This window comes from Pelophylax lessonae, assembly GCF_965119305.1.
Source record: "Pelophylax lessonae genome assembly, chromosome: 1".
NCBI classification, from domain to species: domain Eukaryota; kingdom Metazoa; phylum Chordata; class Amphibia; order Anura; family Ranidae; genus Pelophylax; species Pelophylax lessonae.
The window spans coordinates 694,775,345-694,794,259 of record NC_138768.1 but is presented as its reverse complement, the minus strand read 5'-3'; the positions used below and the strand labels follow the sequence as shown (position 1 = coordinate 694,794,259).

General features: G+C 42.7%; 1 protein-coding gene across 5 annotated transcripts in view; it reads left to right on the top strand.

Annotated features, from left to right (window-relative positions):
- NEK1 (NIMA related kinase 1) overlaps nucleotides 1-17,510 on the top strand; it is a 334,451-nt gene extending 316,941 nt beyond the window's left edge. For all 5 annotated transcript variants that reach the window (XM_082243984.1, XM_082243982.1, XM_082243981.1 and 2 more), the window contains 3 exons: nucleotides 862-995; nucleotides 11,353-11,485; nucleotides 17,271-17,510. In XM_082243984.1, the coding sequence (XP_082100110.1) occupies nucleotides 862-995; nucleotides 11,353-11,485; nucleotides 17,271-17,284 (281 nt within the window). In that variant the 3' untranslated portion in view covers nucleotides 17,285-17,510. The remainder of the gene's footprint in view (nucleotides 1-861; nucleotides 996-11,352; nucleotides 11,486-17,270) is intronic.
- The last annotated feature ends 1,405 nt before the right edge of the window (nucleotides 17,511-18,915 follow it).

The window sequence follows — 18,915 nt, the reverse complement described above, 5'->3', positions numbered from 1 at the left end:
AACTTGTTGCAGTGTTTGGCGTATATGGTCTGAGTATGGACAGTCTGACCCCCCACCCCTTCTACTTCTGCAGCAATTCTGGAAGCACTCATACGTCTATTTTCCAAAGACAACCTCTGGATATGACCCTAAGCATGCGCACTCAACTTTTGGTCGACTATGGCGAGGCCTGTTTTGAGTGGAACCTGTCCTGGTAAACCGCTGTATGGTCATGGCCACCATGCTGCAGCTCAGTTTCAGAGTCTTGGCAATCTTCTTGTAGCCTAGGCCATCTTTATGTAGAGCAACAATTCTTTTTTTCAGATCCTCGGAGAGTTATTTTGCCATGAGGTGCAATGTTGAGCTTCTAGTAACCAGCATGAGAGAGTGAGAGCAATAACACCAAATTTAACACACCTGAGACCTTGTAACACGAACGAGTCACATGACATCGGGGAGGGAAAATGGCTAATTGGGCCCAATTTGGACATTTTCACTTGGGGGCGTACTCACTTTTTTTTTTGCAAGCTGTTTAGACATTAATGGCTGTGTGTTGAGTTATTTTGAGGGGACAGCACATTTACTGTTATACAAGCTGTACACTCACTACTTTACATTGTAGCAAAGTTGTTTTTTTTTCAGTGTTGTCACATGAAAAGAGAGAATGAAATACAGTATTTACAAAAGTGTGAGGGGTGTAATCATTTTTGTGATTTACTGTATACATGTATACCCTGGTTAAGGACAGGCTCAGCTTTCCTTTGGTAATATACAACTGGGTTTTTCTTTGCTTCAACTTCCAATATTCAAGATTTCTGGCTAAAGCTTTTTTTTTTTTTTTTTTTTTTATTTGTAATAAAGCATTCTTCTCTGTCTTTGCAGATAACAGTAGTGTGGATTTTGAAAGTGAATGTGAGGATGGTGACAGTGTCTTTGGTCATCTGGAAGAAATGAGATTTAAATTGGAGCAAGAGTTAGGCTTCGATAAGTTCTTTGAAGTTTACGATAAAATAAAGGTAAAGTTATGTACCAGTTGAATTTATAGTCTGTTTTGTTAAACTTGTACTGATCTATAGCGATATTTACCAGTAAAATTACATGACTGGTTTAAGATTTTAATGTAAGCAATAATAAAAAATGGAAAAAATGAATGAGTATGTACCTTGAGGCTGGGTTCACACTTATGCAAATTGGGTGCAGGGTTTTCCAATGGAGCAGGTTCACACACCTCCAGGGTGGCCGTAGTCCGCATTTAGAAAGGGACCTGTGGGTCTCTGGTTCCGAATCAGGTGCGAATTCAGGCAGAAATTCAGGCCTGATTCGCACCTGAATCAGTGAACAGGGATGCACCGGATGCCCTGCTGTGAGCCACGGCCACAGCATGTATGAACCCAGCCAGAAGAGTGCTGTCATTATGCTAGGTTAACCACTTCCCACCCGCCCTATAGGCAATTGACGGTGGGAAGGTGGTTGCATTATCCTGACCCGCTGTCGTATGACGTAGAGCAGGATAATGCGCTCTGCGCGCCCCGATCGGCGCTGCGGTGTGCCACTCTGACGTAGGCTCTTTACCATGTGACCAGCTGTGTCCAATCAGAGCTGGTCACATAGTAAATGGGAAGAGCCGTTGATCGGCTTTCTCCTCAGTAGAGGAGAGCAGATCTGCGGCTCTCCTGACGGGGGGGGGGGGGGGGGTTGGGGGGGTTGTGCTGGTAATCAGAGCATTTATTACCAGTGCAGACCCTTTTGGGGTGCCACTGGAGCCACCAGGGATGCCCATCCATTACCACTAGGGATGGCCACCAGGGATGGCAATGAGGGCTCAGGGAGCCTGCCAGTGGTGACCTCCCCATCAGTGCTGCCCACCAGTGCCCATCGTTGCCATGTATCAGTGCCGCCCACCCGTGCCCATTATTGCCCACCAGTGCCGCCCATTAGCGCCCACCAATGCTGCATATCAGTGCCACCTATCAGTGCCCATCAGTGCTGCATATTAGTGCCGCCTCATCAGTGCCTGTCAGTGCGGCTTCATCAGTGCAGGAAAAAACTGATCTATTTACACAATTTTATAACCTAAACAAAAAAACTTTTTTTTTTTTTGTTTTTCAAACTTTTCGGTCTTTTTTAATTTGTGTAGCAAAAAAGAAAAAAACTTGCTGTAATCAAATTATCAAATACCACCAAAAGAAAGCTCTATTTTTGGGGGAAAAAATGACATAGATTTGGTTTAGGTAAAGTGTTGCATGACCGCGCATTTGTCATTCAAATTGCAACAGCACTAAAATCTGAAAATTGGCCTTGGCAGGAAGGGGGTGTAACTGCCCTGTATTGAAGTGGTTACCTTAGTAACTAAAATTAAACTACAGATCACCTTATTTCCAGCTTTTCTAATTCTCAGTCCCTGTATGCATGGACATCAGAATGTGGAATTTGATGGGCATAACTAAAACTTGCCTAGCATACCTTGACACACATGTATAAGTCTGATGATAATTTACATTATCTGTTGTCATTAATACCATCATTATTGGTCTGCTAGGGCACTTAAACCACTTCACAAATGATTATTGCTGTCTAAAATTGGGAAGCGAGAAATACATTTCCTATTGACTGTGCCCACCAACTTCATTTAATATTGGATTTATGTAAAATAATTCCAAATGCCATGGTTTAATACAGTATCCATAAGTACTGAAATGTCATGGTGTCCAGTATTATAGGCATTGTTGACAATATAGAACAGTTCATAAAGTGTATCCGCTATTACAGACCTTATAGATGATTTAGTATAGTGTTCACTATTGCAGACCTTGTAAATGATATAATATAGCATATAGAACATGTTAACTATTACAGGCCTTGTATATGTTAAAGAATAGCTCACAGAACCCATTGATTATTTCATGTATTGTAAATCATATAGTCTAGTTCTTATAACTTATTCACTATTGTAGATGTTATTGTATAGCTCATTAAACTTTGTATATTCTTACTGGCCTTGTAGATGATATAATATAGCTAATGGAACATGTTCATTATTAGAGGACTTGTAGATGATATAGCATAGCTCTTAAAAATGTGTTGATTACATAGTATAGTATAACTCATTGAACTTGTCCACAAATATATAGTAGTTGAGGTTGAATAAAGACAATAGTCCATCCAGTTCAACCTGTGTAGGCGCGCGTGGCCTTAATCATCTCTCATACCCTTTAATGTTCTGATCCTTGAGATGTATGTCCAAGAGTCTTTTGAAAGTAGCTGTATTTCCCGCAGAAACTACCTCTTGTGGTAGAGAATTCCACAATCTTGTAGCCCTAACAGTAAACTTCTCCTCTAATCGCATTGTATGTCCTTGAGTCCTCATGCAATCCTTGCGACTGAATAGCTTTTTTTTCTATGCTGAGATCACCATTGAGGTATTTATAAATTGCTATCATGTCCCCTCTCAGGCGTCTCTTCTCCAGGGAGAATAAATTAAGCGATTGTAGACGCTCTTCGTAGTTAAGGTCCTCCAATCCCCTAATTAGTTTAGATGCCCTTCTCTGGACTCTCTCCAGCTCCAACACATCCCTCCTGAGGACTGGCGACCAGAACTGGACAGAATACATCCCTTTCTTTATGCATGCTAATATTCTGCCGGCTTTGGCAGCTGCCGCTTGACATTGCATGCTATTGCTTAGTCTATTCTCTACCAAGACTCCCAGATCTTTCTCCATTCTTGACTCCCCCAAAGGTCCCCCCCCAAAGTGTATTGTGCTTTTATGTTTTTATTCCCCAAGTGCAAAACCTTACACTTCTCCACGTTAAACCTTATTTCTCTATCGCTCATTGACAGACGTAGTCTTCTTGATTCTCAAGAGCTGGGTTATGTTGTCTCCGCAGGAGTAGGACTAGGCAGAAAGACAAAACGTTCTGGCTCCACCTTAGGGGCAGTCCCTGAGGGTATATCCTCCCTCTCTCTGCTACAGGGAATCAGTTTTTTTCTGTCTAGTCAGGAGTAAGGACCTAAGTTCCTTGCTGGGATCTTTTTGGTCCTGGCAAGATTTTTTCTTTAGAAGAAATATTTTTTAGGTAGTTTTTTCTCCAGTGTTTTTCCTGTGAGATCTTCAAGCAAAAACGCCGGACTGGGCGACACTAGTGGTCACCCCAGCCGGCCTACGAGCGCGCGCAGACCATTGCATTGCGCTTGGTCGGCCGCGACACATTCAAGTAAGTATGCGGGGCCGGGCGACGGGCTGGATGTTGAGATCCAGTGGTCACCCCGGTTTCTGCATACGAGCGCGTGCAGACCAGAGCTCCGCGCTGGGTCGGCCGCGACGGAGTCCCAGTGGAGGGACTGACCTTGCGAGTTAAAAGTCTCGCTTGGACGCCAGGAACCTGAGAGTCGAGGCGTCCGGAGTGGTCCACAAACCCCCACCCCGGTGGAGAGGGTATTGTGAAGAGAGGGTGCCTGTCGGTTCGGTATGGTGAGTAAACGTTCCCTTTTTTCTTTCCTCGTTATGAGGCAGTATGAATTATGGGCCCCTCAATACATGGTCAGTATATATCTGACACTAAAAGTCCCCCTTGTAAATACAGTATGTGTTTGTGGGAAGTGGACTTGGTTTGAGAGCTAACACTCTACCCAGCAGACTGTAGCATTACAGCAGACATAGGAGGTATAATCCTACCTTATTTGTAGTGTATCTCCTGTAGATCAATCAATCGCCACTCAGCAGAGATGCAGGTGGATGTGCTGGGAAAAACGATTTCGGCGGTCCGCCGCCATTTTGCCGTAGACCAGGTGCATGCATGTCCTCAGGTCACGCCGGCCGCCATGTTTTTGGAGTCTAATGTCTCCTGTATGGGGGCGGCCATGTTTCATGAGCCCAGCTACCTCGTGGAGAGCTGGGAACGCCGGAAGGCGTACACAGGGGGCGGAGCCACGTCCTTCTACCCGGGAAAAAGCAACAGCTCCTTCCAGTCTGTAAAAGACAGACGCTGACTGCAGTTGGTTGGAAACTTCACTGCATCGGTTGGTGAGCCTTGGGGGTCTCTCTCTCTCTGTGGGATCGAGAAGCAGGTACTCTGAGGGGCGCTATTGCGCTAGGGGGAGACACATAAAAAAAAAAAATTTAAAAAAAAAAGGAGGTATTTTTTATTTTAAAAAAAAAAAAAAAAAAGTTTTTTTGTGTTTTCTGGCAAAGGTGTCCTGAATTAACATGGACCCTGCCACTCATGTATCTCCTCCGGATCCCCTCGAGGGGTCTGCGGGATCCTCCAGCACCCCACTGACGATTGAATCATTGTCCGCTATTATGGAAACTTTTGTGTCCCGGGTGGAAGTGGCTTGTCAGGGACAGGGCGCAAGTAAGCGACCCCCGCCTAACCCCTTATTATCTGTAACCTCGGATTCAGACTCTGAGCCTATTTCTGCAGTTGCAGGTACTTCATCTGGTATTGGTGTCTCGTGTACTGTCTCTTCAGACAGTGAGGATGATGTTTCGGCATCAGCCATAGCCAGAGAGGAAGCGTTGGTAAACGCACTCATTGTATCTGTTCAAGAAACCTTAAGATTACAGGGTATTCCGTCAGAAATAGCTGAAACTGAAATCCCTTTTGGGACTAAAAAACGCATCAAAGTGGCGAAGGTTTTTCCATTGCCCAAATGTTTTGGCAATCCAATCAAAGAAGAATGGAGTCTGCCAAAACGCATTTCTACTATTTCTAAACGCATTGACAGGCGTTATCCGTTTGAGGAAACCCTCATTTAGATATGGACAGAACCACCTGTGGTGGATTCACCAATTGCTAGATTGAATAAAGCCACGGTTATTCCTCTAGAAGACGCTCCGTCTTTTTAAAGATCCAGTGGATCGCAAGATAGAAGCTATGTCTCGCACCATGTTTACCTTGATTGGATCAGCTTTCAGACCAATAATTGCTATTGGTCTGGTTTCGCAGGCTGTAACTGTATGGACCAAGTGGTTACGCCGGGACCTAGAAGAGGTCCCTCAGGCGGTATCAGATTTGTTGGAACAAATGATACAGGGGTTACAGTTTGTGTGTGATGCGGCGTTAGACGCCACTTCATTATTGGCGCGAGCATCTGTCTCAGTACACTGTGGCTAAAAGGTTGGTTAGCCGACCAAGGTTCCAAAAAAGCATTGGCTAATATCCCCTTTTTAGGAGAGCGTCTATTTGGAGCCAACTTAGATGAGATCATTAGGATCTCACGGGTGGAAAGAGCACCTTTTTACCGCAAAGTTTTAAAGGTAAAGGAACTCGTCAAAGACGAGGGCCTTCTTTTTCTGCTCACAAGAGGTTTTTTCGTCCCGCGGGTTAAAAAATTAAGTCCTCCAAAGCTCCTGCAGGAGGCGTCAGGGGTCGTTGGTCGGGCAAGCAAAAGCCCGCCCCCTCTAGACCTGAAGATAAACCGTCCAAAGCCTGAAGGTGCGCCCCCACCCATAACTGGGGTGGGGGGACGTTTTCGCCGGTTCCCGGATCCATGGCTTTCCAGAATCCCGGACAGATGGGTTTGCGAAGTCATAAGGTCAGGGTACAAGATCGAGTTTCGATCTCTCCCACCGGCGCGATTCTTCCCTTCCAATAGCCGACTTTCCCCGGATCGTTTAGACGATCTGCGGAGAGCAGTCACAGATTTACTACAACAAGGAGTGGTAGTCCACGTTCCTTGGACAGAACGGTTTCAAGGGTTTTATTCAAACCTATTTACAAATACCCAGGAAAGAGGGCAAAGTGCGTCCAATTCTGGACTTAAGGGCACTCAATTCTTTTGTCAACATAAGAAGATTCAGAATGGAGTCCATTCGCACAGTAGCAGCCTTTCTGCATCCAGGGGATGTCCTAGCGTCCATAGACATCAAGGACGCATATCTTCACATTCCCATTTTCGCAGGACATCAGCGGTTTCTACGCTTTTCCGTAGAAGAGAACCACTATCAGTTTGTGGCGTTACCTTTCGGTCTCGCCACGGCTCCGCGGGTCTTCACGAAGGTGTTGGCCCCAATGTTGGCACTTCTGCGCCAAAGAGGCATATCGATCCTTGGTTACCTAGACGATCTTCTGCTTCATGCAGAGTCTCCTCAGACCTTGCTACAAAACATAGAAATTACTATGATTTCTTTACAGGAATTCGGGTGGCTGGTGAACCAGCAAAAGTCATTTCTGGTTCCCACCCAGAGGCTCGAATATCTGGGTCTAATTCTAGACACAGTCAGGACAAGAGTTTTTTCTTCCGGTAGGGAAACTCCGAAAGATTCAATCAGCAGTCCAGTTGTTACTATCCAACAGCTGGTCTTCCCTTCGGACTTGCATGAGGGTTCTGGGGTTGATGGTGGCTTCCTTCGAAGCAGTCCCATTTGCCCAGTCCCATACCCGAATTCTTCGGCAAGAGATTCTTCTCAGATGGAATCGGAATCCGGAATCCCTGGACAATCAGATCCGATTGAGCAAACAGACCAGAGAGTCTCTGGTCTGGTGGCTTCGGTCTCCGATGCTCAGCCAGGGAAAGTCATTTCTGCAAATATATTGGACGACAGTGACCACGGATACCAGTCTATCCGGATGGGGAGGAATTCTCGGTCAGTTATCTGTCCAGGGACTTTGGTCCCCGGAAGAATCCAGGTTACCGATAAATGTATTGGAACTGAGAGCGATCAGACTTTGTCTGATTCACTGGACCGAGCAGCTCCAGGGCAGCCCGGTTCGGATCCAGTCGGACAACGCCACGGCCGTGGCTTATGTCAATCACCAGGGGGGCACCAAGAGTGTCCGAGCGGCCAAAAGAAGTGGCTTGCATTCTTCGCTGGGCGGAACGATTTGTTCCAGCAATCTCTGCGGTGTTCATTCCGGGGGTGGAGAATTGGCAGGCAGATTATCTCAGCCGTCAGACTCTGGATCAGGGGGAATGGTCCCTCCATCCAGACGTTTTCCACCAGTTGTGCCTACGATGGGGCACCCCGGATATGGATCTGTTGGCATCTCGATTCAACAGGAAAGTTCAGAGATTCGTGGCTCGCTCCCGCGATCCTCTAGCAGAAACCGCAGACGCATTGATCGCCCCGTGGGGGCAATACCAGCTAATGTATGCCTTCCCTCCTCTTGGGTTACTGCCAAGACTTCTTCGCAGGATAGAGGAGGAAGGAATTCCAGTAATCCTGGCAGCTCCGGACTGGCCTCGTCGAGCTTGTTACGCCGACGTGGTCAGACTGGTGGCGGACGTCCCGTGGAGACTTCCTCTCAGGGAGGATTCACTGTCTCAGGGACCGATCTTCCATCCTGCTTTACGATCGCTGGTTTTAAACGGCCTGGTTATTGAGACCCAGGTGCTGAAGGACAAGGGATTGTCAGCTTCAGTTATTCCTACTCTAGTTAAAACAAGGAAAGCGACTTCCAGAAAGATTATCATCGTACATGGAAGTCTTATATTAGGTGGTGTGAATCCCTTGGGTTCCATCTACATCTTTATTCGGTAGTCCGAATATTGGCTTTCTGCAACAGGGAGTTGAGCAGAAGCTGGCCTTGAGTGTTATCAAGGGTCTGGTTTCAGCATTTGCTATCTTCTTTCAGAAGCTTTTGTCTACTCATTCCTTGGTGCGGAATTTCATCCAGGGGGTGCGACACCTGGCTCTGCCAGTGCACGCGCCGTTACCATCCTGGGATCTTAATTTGGTGCTGTCGGTTCTTCAGACACCTCCCTTTGAAAATATCAGGGAGATTCCCTTGCTTACTTTATCCCAGAAGGTGGTCTTCTTGGTGGCTATCACTTCTGCACGCAGGGTGTCAGAACTGGCTGCATTATCCTGTTGTTCCCCAGATCTGGTGGTTCATAGGGATAAGGTTGTTCTTCATCCGAATCCATCCTTCCTTCTAAGGTGGTTTCAAAGTTTCATTGAATAAGGACAGTGTATTGTCCTTCCTATGTCCTTAGCCCAATCATCCTCGAGAATTTGCATGGCATTCCTTGGATGTAGTTCGGGCGATCAGGATATACTTGAATACTACGGATTCAATTTGTAAGACGGATTCACTGTTTGTGATCACGGATGGCCCTAAGAAAGGGTTGCCTGTTCTGCTGCGACCATCTTTAGATGGATCAGACAGACGGTGGTATAGGCTTATTTTATCTAAGGGTCGGGATCCCCCGTTCCCTGTTAAGGCGCATTCTACTCGGGCGCATAGAGTTTCCTGGACCTTCCGCCATCAGGCGTCAGTGGTTCAGGTTTTCAAGGCGACTGTTTAGTAGTCGGTTCATACCTTTACAATATTGTATAAGGTTTATGTGATGGCATCGTCAGATGCCTCTTCTGGCTGCAAGGTTCCTGCAGGCCACTGTTTGAGGAGACTGTTGGTCTACCTCGAGGATTTGTGGGGTAGGTCTCATCTGTTTACTCGATGAGTCCTTTGATACTTCTGGTTGGCTCCGGTTGGGCCTTCTAGATTGGATTTTGATTCTGTCAATCCCACCCCTCATTTTGTGGCACTGCTTCTGGATGTCCCAGCTCTTGAGAATCAAGAAGACTACGTCTGTCAATGAGCGATAGAGAAAAATGGATTTTTGTAAGATCTTACCGTAAAATCCTTTTCTCTTAAGCTCATTGACAGACGTAGTACCCGCCCCTCTATCATTGAGTTGGGTTGGGTTAAATTCTCTGTTACTGCTTTAGAACAGAACTGATTCCCTGTAGCAGAGAGAGGGAGGATATACCCTCAGGGACTGCCCCTAAGGTGGAGCCAGAACGTTTTGTCTTTCTGCCTAGTCCTACTCCTGCGGAGACAACATAACCCAGCTCTTGAGAATCAAGAAGACTACGTCTGTCAATGAGCTTAAGAGAAAAGGATTTTACGGTAAGATCTTACAAAAATCCATTTTTGCCATGTCGTTGCCCACTCTGTTATTTTGTAATATTGTTCATAGGGCTTGTCCTCTATGATGTGCTTTGAGGAGGATATAGTATAGTTCTTAGAACTTGTTTACTATTACAGGCCTAGCAGACAGCATATTACAACTGATAGAACCTGTTCATTTTTACAGGCTTAGTGAACATTATGCAGGCGGTCCCTGGGTTACAAACACCTGACTTACAAATGGAGGGAGACAATAGGAAGTGAGAGGAAATGTACCCCTAGGAAGGGAAATTCACTCCTGGAAGATATGGGAAAAAGGTGTCTCCACTGAAGCTTTATCACCCATCCTTGTTTCCACAACAACCCAAAATTTTCAAAATCCAAATGTCATAGGGACAGAAAGTGAGATGAAATCTTCTGAATGTTCTAAATGTTACAAGGGTGTAACCCTTCCCTATGCTATCCAAAAAACTTAAATTTTATTTTTTTTTTTGGCTGGAGCTACACTTAAAAAATTTACCTGTTCCGACTTGCAAACAAATTAAATTTAAGAACAAACCTACAGACCCTATCTTGTTTGTAACCCGGGGACCCCCTTGTAGTCTAGCTTACAAGCCTATTAGAAGGAATTATATCAACTATCAAAAAGTGTTGCAGTACTTTGAATCAGATGGATTTTGGAAGTTCTGGTGGTATGAAAAACTGACTGAATTGGTGATGACGATGACAGCTCAGCATTTTGAGTGCAGCAGTGTGGAGTATCTAACAACATATTTTACAGAGCAGAGAATGGGGATGTCTTGCATATGTCATCCACAGCTCAGTGTGTGGCCAGGACCTCTATACAATCAGGACATGCACACATCACATCTCATACCGAAATCAGAGTTCCCATTAATGGATCAGTAGGCTCTCACTTATCAGGCTGCAATCAGATCAAACTGACATGGGCATTCTCTCCATTTGGAGTTAGGTTTATAACACCCTAGGAAGGAATCCGCCTCTCTGATATCTGTGTGAGTTTGTTTCTGGAAGACATTACTGTACTGAGAAATGAGCTGATGATCTCTTCTGAGAGAGAAGGCATGTTCTCGTAGTTTATCAAATATGGAAACCTTTGTTCTCAACAACACAGAGAAAGTAGAGGAAAATAATCGTATTTAATACGAATTTTTTGGCAAAATATTAGCACTAAGATCTGTTTTGGCAAATTATTAGGATTTAGATGTTCAGGCATAAAGTTTGGTCAATTTGTATTGCACCTTTATGTAAATGAAACTGGATCCGTGGTGTGGTCCACAGTCAAGCCTGTGCTAGACAAACCTTGTACTAGATTTGCATTTTGAATTAAATATTGTTGACAATATTTTTTTTTTTTTTTTTATTCAGATTTTTAATTTCAGTTTTTATTGAGCAAACTTGTTATAATGTACAGTACAAATCGGCCCAAAACAGGCTCATACAAAAACCACAAAACAACACTTGACAATATTCAAGCAATTTTCCAACTTCAATTTTTAGGCCATACACGAGGATGAGGATGAAAACATTGATACATGTTCAACAGTTTTGGAGAAAATTCTGGGCAGTGAACATCAGTATTTATATCCTAGAATCCTCCGTTTAGTTATGGCTGACGGCGCCTATCAAGAAGGTTAGTGTCTTTCTTTTTTTAAATAAGCAAACATTTCTATTATTAAGTATTAGACCTTTATGTACCACATAGTAAGGTTGTGTGGAATAACATTTCCTACAAAAAGGTATAAGTTGGACATCCATGGTTTGTAGCTGGAAACAGCACAGCCAAAGAATGATAATTTTATAAAAAAAACTAATAATGTTGAGACCATTTCTCAAGCTTAAATGGAAAAAAAAAATTCCAAGAATAGTAATTTACCTATCTGAACTTTTTTTTATATATATAATATATATAATATATATGTGTGTGTGTGTGTGTGTGTGTGTATATATATATATATATATATATATATATATATGATCTTCCAAGTCTGGCAGTAGTAGACAAAGTTTGCATATACCAAATCCATACAAGCGAGATAATGAGAAATGTCATGAGCACTATTCAGATGTTAATATACAGTGCCTTGAAAAAGTATTCACACCCCTTGAAATTTTGCACATTTTGTCATGTTACAACCAAAAACGTAAATGTATTCTATTGGGATTTTATGCAATCGACCAACAGAAAGTGGCACATAATTGTGAAGTGGATGGAAAATAATAAATGGTTTTTAAGATTTTATACAAATATATCTGAAAAGTGTAACGTGCATTTGTATTCAGCCGCCCCCCCCCAAGTCTTTTTAGGTATGTCTCTACCAGCTTTGCACATCTAGAGTGAAATTGTTGCCCATTCTTCTGCAAAATAGCTCAAGCTCTGTCAGATTGGATGAAGAGCATCTGTTAACAGCAATTTTCCAGTCCTGCCACAGATTCTCAATTGGATTTCGGTGTTGACTTTTACTGGGCCATTCTCACATGAATATGCTTTGATCTAAACCATTCCATTGTAGCTCTGGCTGTATGTTTAGGGTCGTTGTCCTGCTGGAAGGTGAACCTCTGCCCAAGTCTCAAGTCTTTTGCAGACTGGAACAGGTTTTCTTCTAAGGATTGTCCTGCATTTGGCTCCATACATCTTCCCATTAACTCTGACCAGCTTCCCTGTCCCTGCTAAAAAAATAAAAAGGAACCCCACAACACGATGCTGCCACCACCATGTTTCATGGTGGTGGTGGGGTGTTCAGGGTGATGTGCAGTGTTAGTTTTCTGCCATACATTCTGACCAGAGCATCTTCTTCCACATGTTTGCTGTGTTCCCCACATGGCTTCTCGCAAACTAGGGATAGACCGATTATCAGCAAGGCCGATATATCGGGGGCCGATATGCACTTTCCCCTATATATCGGTATCGGCGCCGGAACCGGCCGATATTGCCATAATTTTTGCGACATTCTGCCTTCTTAGGGGGCCTCCCTCGCCCTGGACACCCTCGTCTGGAGTCGGGACTAGTCTCGCGGGAGCGATTCACCCACCAACAGCAGCCCGGTGCCAGCCAGCCAGCCACATCCACAGGCACTGTACCAGCCAGCCACCCACCCACAGGCACTGTACCAGCCAGCCATTCACCCACAGCCCCTGTGCCAGCCACTCACCCACCACAGGGTGCCAGACAGCCAGCCACCCACAGGCCCTATACCAGCCAGCCACCCACCTACCGCAGGGTGCCAGCCATCCAGCCACCCACCCACCACAGGGTGCCAGCCATCCAGCCACCCACCACAGGGTGCCAGCAAGCCAGCCACCCCCCACAGGGTGGCAGAAAGCCAGCCATTAAGCATTAAACAAAAATTCACATGTTCAGTACCAGAATTGTGTCAAAAAAATTTTTTTTTTTTAAACTTTAAATATACAAAATATCGGCCGATCCTGATACGCTGTGACCAAATATCGGTATCGGCCCTGAAAAAAACACATCTGTCTATCCCTGCTGTCTACGGTCTATCCCTAACAGTGCTTCTTATGGCCTTCTTTTGACAATGGCTTCCTTCTTGCCACTCTTCCATAAAGGCCAGTTTTGTGGAGTGCATGCCTAATAGTTGTCCTGTGGACAGATTCTCCCACCTGCAGCTCCTCCAGAGTTACCATGGGCCTCTTGGCTGCTTCTCTGATTAATGCTCTCCTTGCCTGGCCTCTCAGTATAGGTGGATGGCCCTGTCCTGGTAGGTATGCAGTTGTGCCATACTCTTTCCATTTTTGGATGGTGGATTGAACAGTGCTCCGTGAGATGTTCAAAGCTTGGGATATTTTTTTTTATATAACCTAACCCTGCTTTAAACTTCTCCACAACTTTATCCCTGACCTGTCTTGTGTGTTCCTTGGCCTTATTTTTTCTTATTTTAATTTTTATTTAAGTTCAGACAATTGCATCTTCATATTTTTACATCATCTCTCCTTATATACTCAAGAAGAGATAAAATAAATAACAAAAACAGCAAAGAAGATGCAAACACCCTTTCAACCCCTCCCCTTTCACCTGCCCCCTCCCCACTTCCCGCATTCCACCCCTGTTGCCAATGGTCTTCGTCACCTATCCCTTATTACTACACCTTAGCCTTCTATCGTTTCATAAATAAAACTTCTAGTTTTTTTTTAAACTCTCTCCACATCCCCCAGATCTTTCCATGTCTATCTAAACCCCCTTTATCTTTATGACTTAAATATTCAATTTCTTGTATAAATTCCACTCTCCTAAACCACTCTTTAATTGTTGGAGCCTCTGGTTCCTGCCACTTCTTTGGTATTGCTCCCTTGGCCGCTACCAGCAGACTCGAGATCAGTGTATTTCTTTATTGTTTAATCGGTTCTTTAACATTATGGAATAAACACACCCATGGATCATCCTTAACCTCAGTTCCTACTATATCTTTTATTACTGCCTAATCATTTGCCACTAAACCACTATCTTGGGGCATTCCCACCATATATGTGTCCTTGTACCAATCTGGGGGCAACCCCGCCAACACATTGGTTGTATTTTATTTAATTTCTCGGGGCTTATATAACACGTCACAAGGCTTTTAAAATTCAGCTCTATTGAGCTTATATCTGTTACCTTTTGAACTGCTTCCACTACTTTCTTTGTTTGTTGGGTCTCCGGATGTCTGCCTAATTCCTCTCCCCATTTTCTAATGAATGGCGGCACCTCAGGTCACCCCATTCCTAGAAGTATTTTATATAACTTAGAGATGTTCTGTTTTGCTTCTGTCTGTTCTGCAAACAGACGTTCAAGAGGGTATAAATCCGCTCCCGATCTAATAGGTTGAGGTAATTTCATTATAAAATGTTTTAACTGGAGGTACCGCCATTCATTCAAATCCATCAAATTCTCCTTTTTGTTTCAAATCCGGATATGTCTTTATTTTCCCCTTATTTAATATAGCTTTTATTTGTGCTCCTTCATATAATATCCACTCACCAAACTGTTGTTTATTCCCTGGAATAAAATAATTTGTCTCCGCTAGTGCTATTAAAGGGGAATTGTATTCCCACTTGGCCAACCTATATATGTGATCCCATGCCCTATAAACATTCCTAGTCAAATCAGGTGTCTTCCCTCCCATCTTTCTATACTTACGTGGTACCCAACTGTTATTACCCAAGTTTGTTTCACTCATGTTTTTAACTCATTTTTTTTCCCCCATTCTACTAACCGTGACAATATTACAGCATTATAATATTTTTTGAAATCTGGTGCTGCTAATACTCCCTGTATTTTATCTCTACATAATTGGTATTTAACCTGTGGTTTCTTTTTTTGCCAGATATAATTAACTATTAAGGTTTTAAGTTTTTTTTTTTAATTAAATCTGCGGGACACTTATTGGCAACATCTGGAATTTATACCAAATTTTCGGGACAATCACCATTTTAACCATATTTATATTTCCCAACCATGAAATAGGTTTCAATGTCATCCTCCTTATCTCTTGTTTAATTTTCGTTCAGTAGTGGGATGTAATTTTCTTGGAATTTCTTTCATCAGATTTGGTAATGTTATTCTTGGAGTGGCTACATAGAATAATATATCATCCGCATATGCGGCCATTTTATGATCAACCTCCTCAATTTTTATTCCCCCTATATCTAAATTTTTCCTAATCCTCGACAAAAGTGATTCTAGTGATAACAAACAAAATAGGGGATAATGGGCATCCTTGTCTCATTCCATTTTCCATAGCAAAAGGGAGTGACAATTTTCCATTTACTTTGACCGCAGCAGTTGGGCAGTTATATAAGGCATTAATCCACTTCATCATTTTTGGTCCTATTGCGATCGCTTCCATTGTGGCCATCATAAAACCCCCAGTGTACCCTATCAAAGGCTTTTTCTGCGTCAATTGACAATAGAAGACACGGGTGTCCGCATCTCCTAATTTCTTGCATAATTAATAACGTCCTGATCCCGTTGTCCTTCCCCCCCCCCCCCCCTCCTCTCTCTCCCTCCCTGGGACAAAGCCTGTTTGGTCTACATGTATCCACTCGGGCATTAACTCCTTCAATCTAGTTGCTAGAACTTTTGCATGAAGTTTTTATATCCTCATTTAATAAGGCGATCGGTCTGTAACTTGCACACAAGGTTACATCCTTCCCTTCTTTTGGGATTAATGTGATGTGTGGCCTTAACCACTTTAAGACCGGGCCTATTTTTGACACTTGGTGTTTACAAGCTAAAATCTTTTTTTTTTTTTGCTAGAAAACTACTTAGAACCCCCAAACATTATAAATTTTGTTTTTAGCAGAGACCCTAGAGCAGGGGTGTCAAACTGGCGCCCCTCCAGCTGTTACCGAACTACAAGTCTTATCATGCCTCTGCCTGTGGGAGTCATGCTTGTAACTGACAGCCTTGCAATGCCTCATGGGACTTGTAGTTCTGCAACAGCTGGAGGGCCGCAAGTTTGACACCTGTGCCCTAGAGAATAAAATGGAGATTGTTGCAATATTTTTTTATCACACCATATTTGGGCAGCGGTCCAAACACATTTTTTTGGGGAAAAAATGCACTTTTTGAATTAAAAAATAAGAAAACAGTAAAGTTAGCCCAATTTTTTTCCATAATGTGAAAGATAATGTTACGTCGAGTAAAAAGATACCCAACATGTCACGCTTCAAAATTGCGCACGCTCACAGAATGGCGACAAACTTTGGTACTTAAAAATCCCCATAGGCGACACTTTAAAAATTCAGGAGGTCTAGGGCTCAAATTATTGCTCTTGCTCCAACGATCGCGGCAATACCACACATGTGTGGTTTGAACACCGTCTGCATATGTGGGCAGGACTTCCATGTGCGTTTTTTTGTAGAGCGCACTATTTTTTCAATTGGTTCCACTGGATTTTAGTTAAGGGTATCAGAGTAAACGGGGCTGAATACAAATGCACGCCACACTGTTCAGATCTTTTTTTTGTAAAAAAATGTAAATATCATTTTCCTTCCACTTCATAATTATGTGACACTTTGTGTTGATCTATCACATAAAATCCCCCAAAAAAATACATTTAAGTTTTTGGTTTTAAAATGACAAAATGTGAAAAATGTCAAGGGGTATGAATACTTTTGCAAGGCACTGTACTAAATACATACCTTATCTTAAAGCAAACCTTTCAGTAAAATACAAAGTCCGCATATTAGATGCAGGCCCCCTGTAAATTGCTGTAAATAAGTGGTTGAATGTACCCTTAAAGAAAATAGATTACATACTTAACTTTTAGCCCTGTCTTCCATCCACGGCAGGAGAAAGTACAGAATTTGAATTTAAACCATCAAAAGAAATACAACCTGAAGGAAAAGAAATCATTTTCATCACTATGACATTTGCCTGACAAATATGCTAACATGTCTCTTTTTTTTTTTTTTTATAGACAACGATGAATAACTTCAACTCAGGAATTTCACATTATGCAATTTGCTGCTTGAATAAGATGAAACTCTTTCTATTACATTTAGCCATTCTTCAAAAATTGGGATCTTCTGATCCTTTAGAGAAAGATTGTAATTTTCTATCTGCATGTCATTTCAGAATCTTGTTTTTGCCGATAGAATAATATTCATACCTTTACATTTCTAGAAAAAATACTTCACTGGGTAACTTATTATAAAAACGTATTAGGTATTTATTACTTTACATCTTTGAAAAATTAGCCATTTGACTGAAGATTGCAGGCAGTGGTATAAATTACTATAAGTGGTTTAACGTGTAACTGCGTGTTTGGTACAATTACACATTTAGTGTAGGAGCCCCTTCCCCCACTAGCCTTATACTCCACTTTTCTCTGATCCAGTGAGATATTCCTAACAAAGTTGCGGAACTGCTTGTCAGATTCTTTTAACCAGGCCGCACATGTAATTTGCATTCTCAATTCAGTCCTATGAAGAGTTTGTACTCTATAGTAGTGGTCCTCAACCCTGGTCCTCAGGGCCCACTAACAGGCCAGGTTTGCAAGATAACTGAAATCCATCCCAGGTGATCTAATTTGCTACTCAGTGATTGCAGTACTCTAGTCTGCATCTCCCCAAGGTAATACTTAAAATCTGGCCTGTTAGTGGGTCCTGAGGACCGGAGTTGAGGACCACTGCTCGAATGCTAGAATTCGATGGATAGTGTACTGCAGAAACATAGTGTACTGGCTCAGAAAATTTTGACAAAGGTTTGTGGGCAATATCTTGACTGGAGGAGCTTGGGGCAAGGCAACATACAATAAGCCCTGATTCAAATATGTGCAAATTGGATGCGTTTTGAACCAAATCCGATTCGCATGACATGTGAATCAAACCTGCTTTCCTTGAAGCCGGTACACATGTGTGGGGTGGCCGTGGTGCATTCTTTTAAAAAGAGTTCTGTACGATTTTTAGTCCAGTTCAGGTGTGATTTCAAGTGTCCCACACTTTAAAAATTCTCACCTGAACCGGTGAACGAACCCGCACTGGACTCCTTTGAAAAATTGCACTAAACCGTCCTCGCACACACGTGAACCTGGTCTAAACATTGTGCAGTTTGGTGTTAAAGGATAGCTTCACCAAATAATATTTTTCATGAATGAGTGGTTCTTAAATTTCCTGGAAAAAGATACAAAGAAAATTCAGATTTTAGTAAAATTTACCATTTAATAAGGTATTTCTTTAGCAATTTTGTTACATTTTTTTGTTTTAGCATTTGTTAAAATGTTCTGGGTTGTTGTGTTAAGAAATGTGTAGGATTCCTGTAGTTAAGGGTAATTGGCTTTGATTTATAAGTTGTCTATATGCTTGTTTCCCCAGTTTTGCTAGAGTTTGTTACATCAGGTTTCTTAATTTATTAATCTTTCTTAAGTTTGTAAACTTCTTTCTTACCTATTTTGATATTAACATTAGTTGAAGTGATTAATATTTAAACCAGTATCAACTTCAGAGAGAGAAGGCAAATGGTTATTTTTGAATTGTTTATACATTTTTGCTACATTATGTATGAAAAATACATGTTTTTTTCTGTATACTCCCATTGCTCTTATTACCTGTTCAAATCAGTTA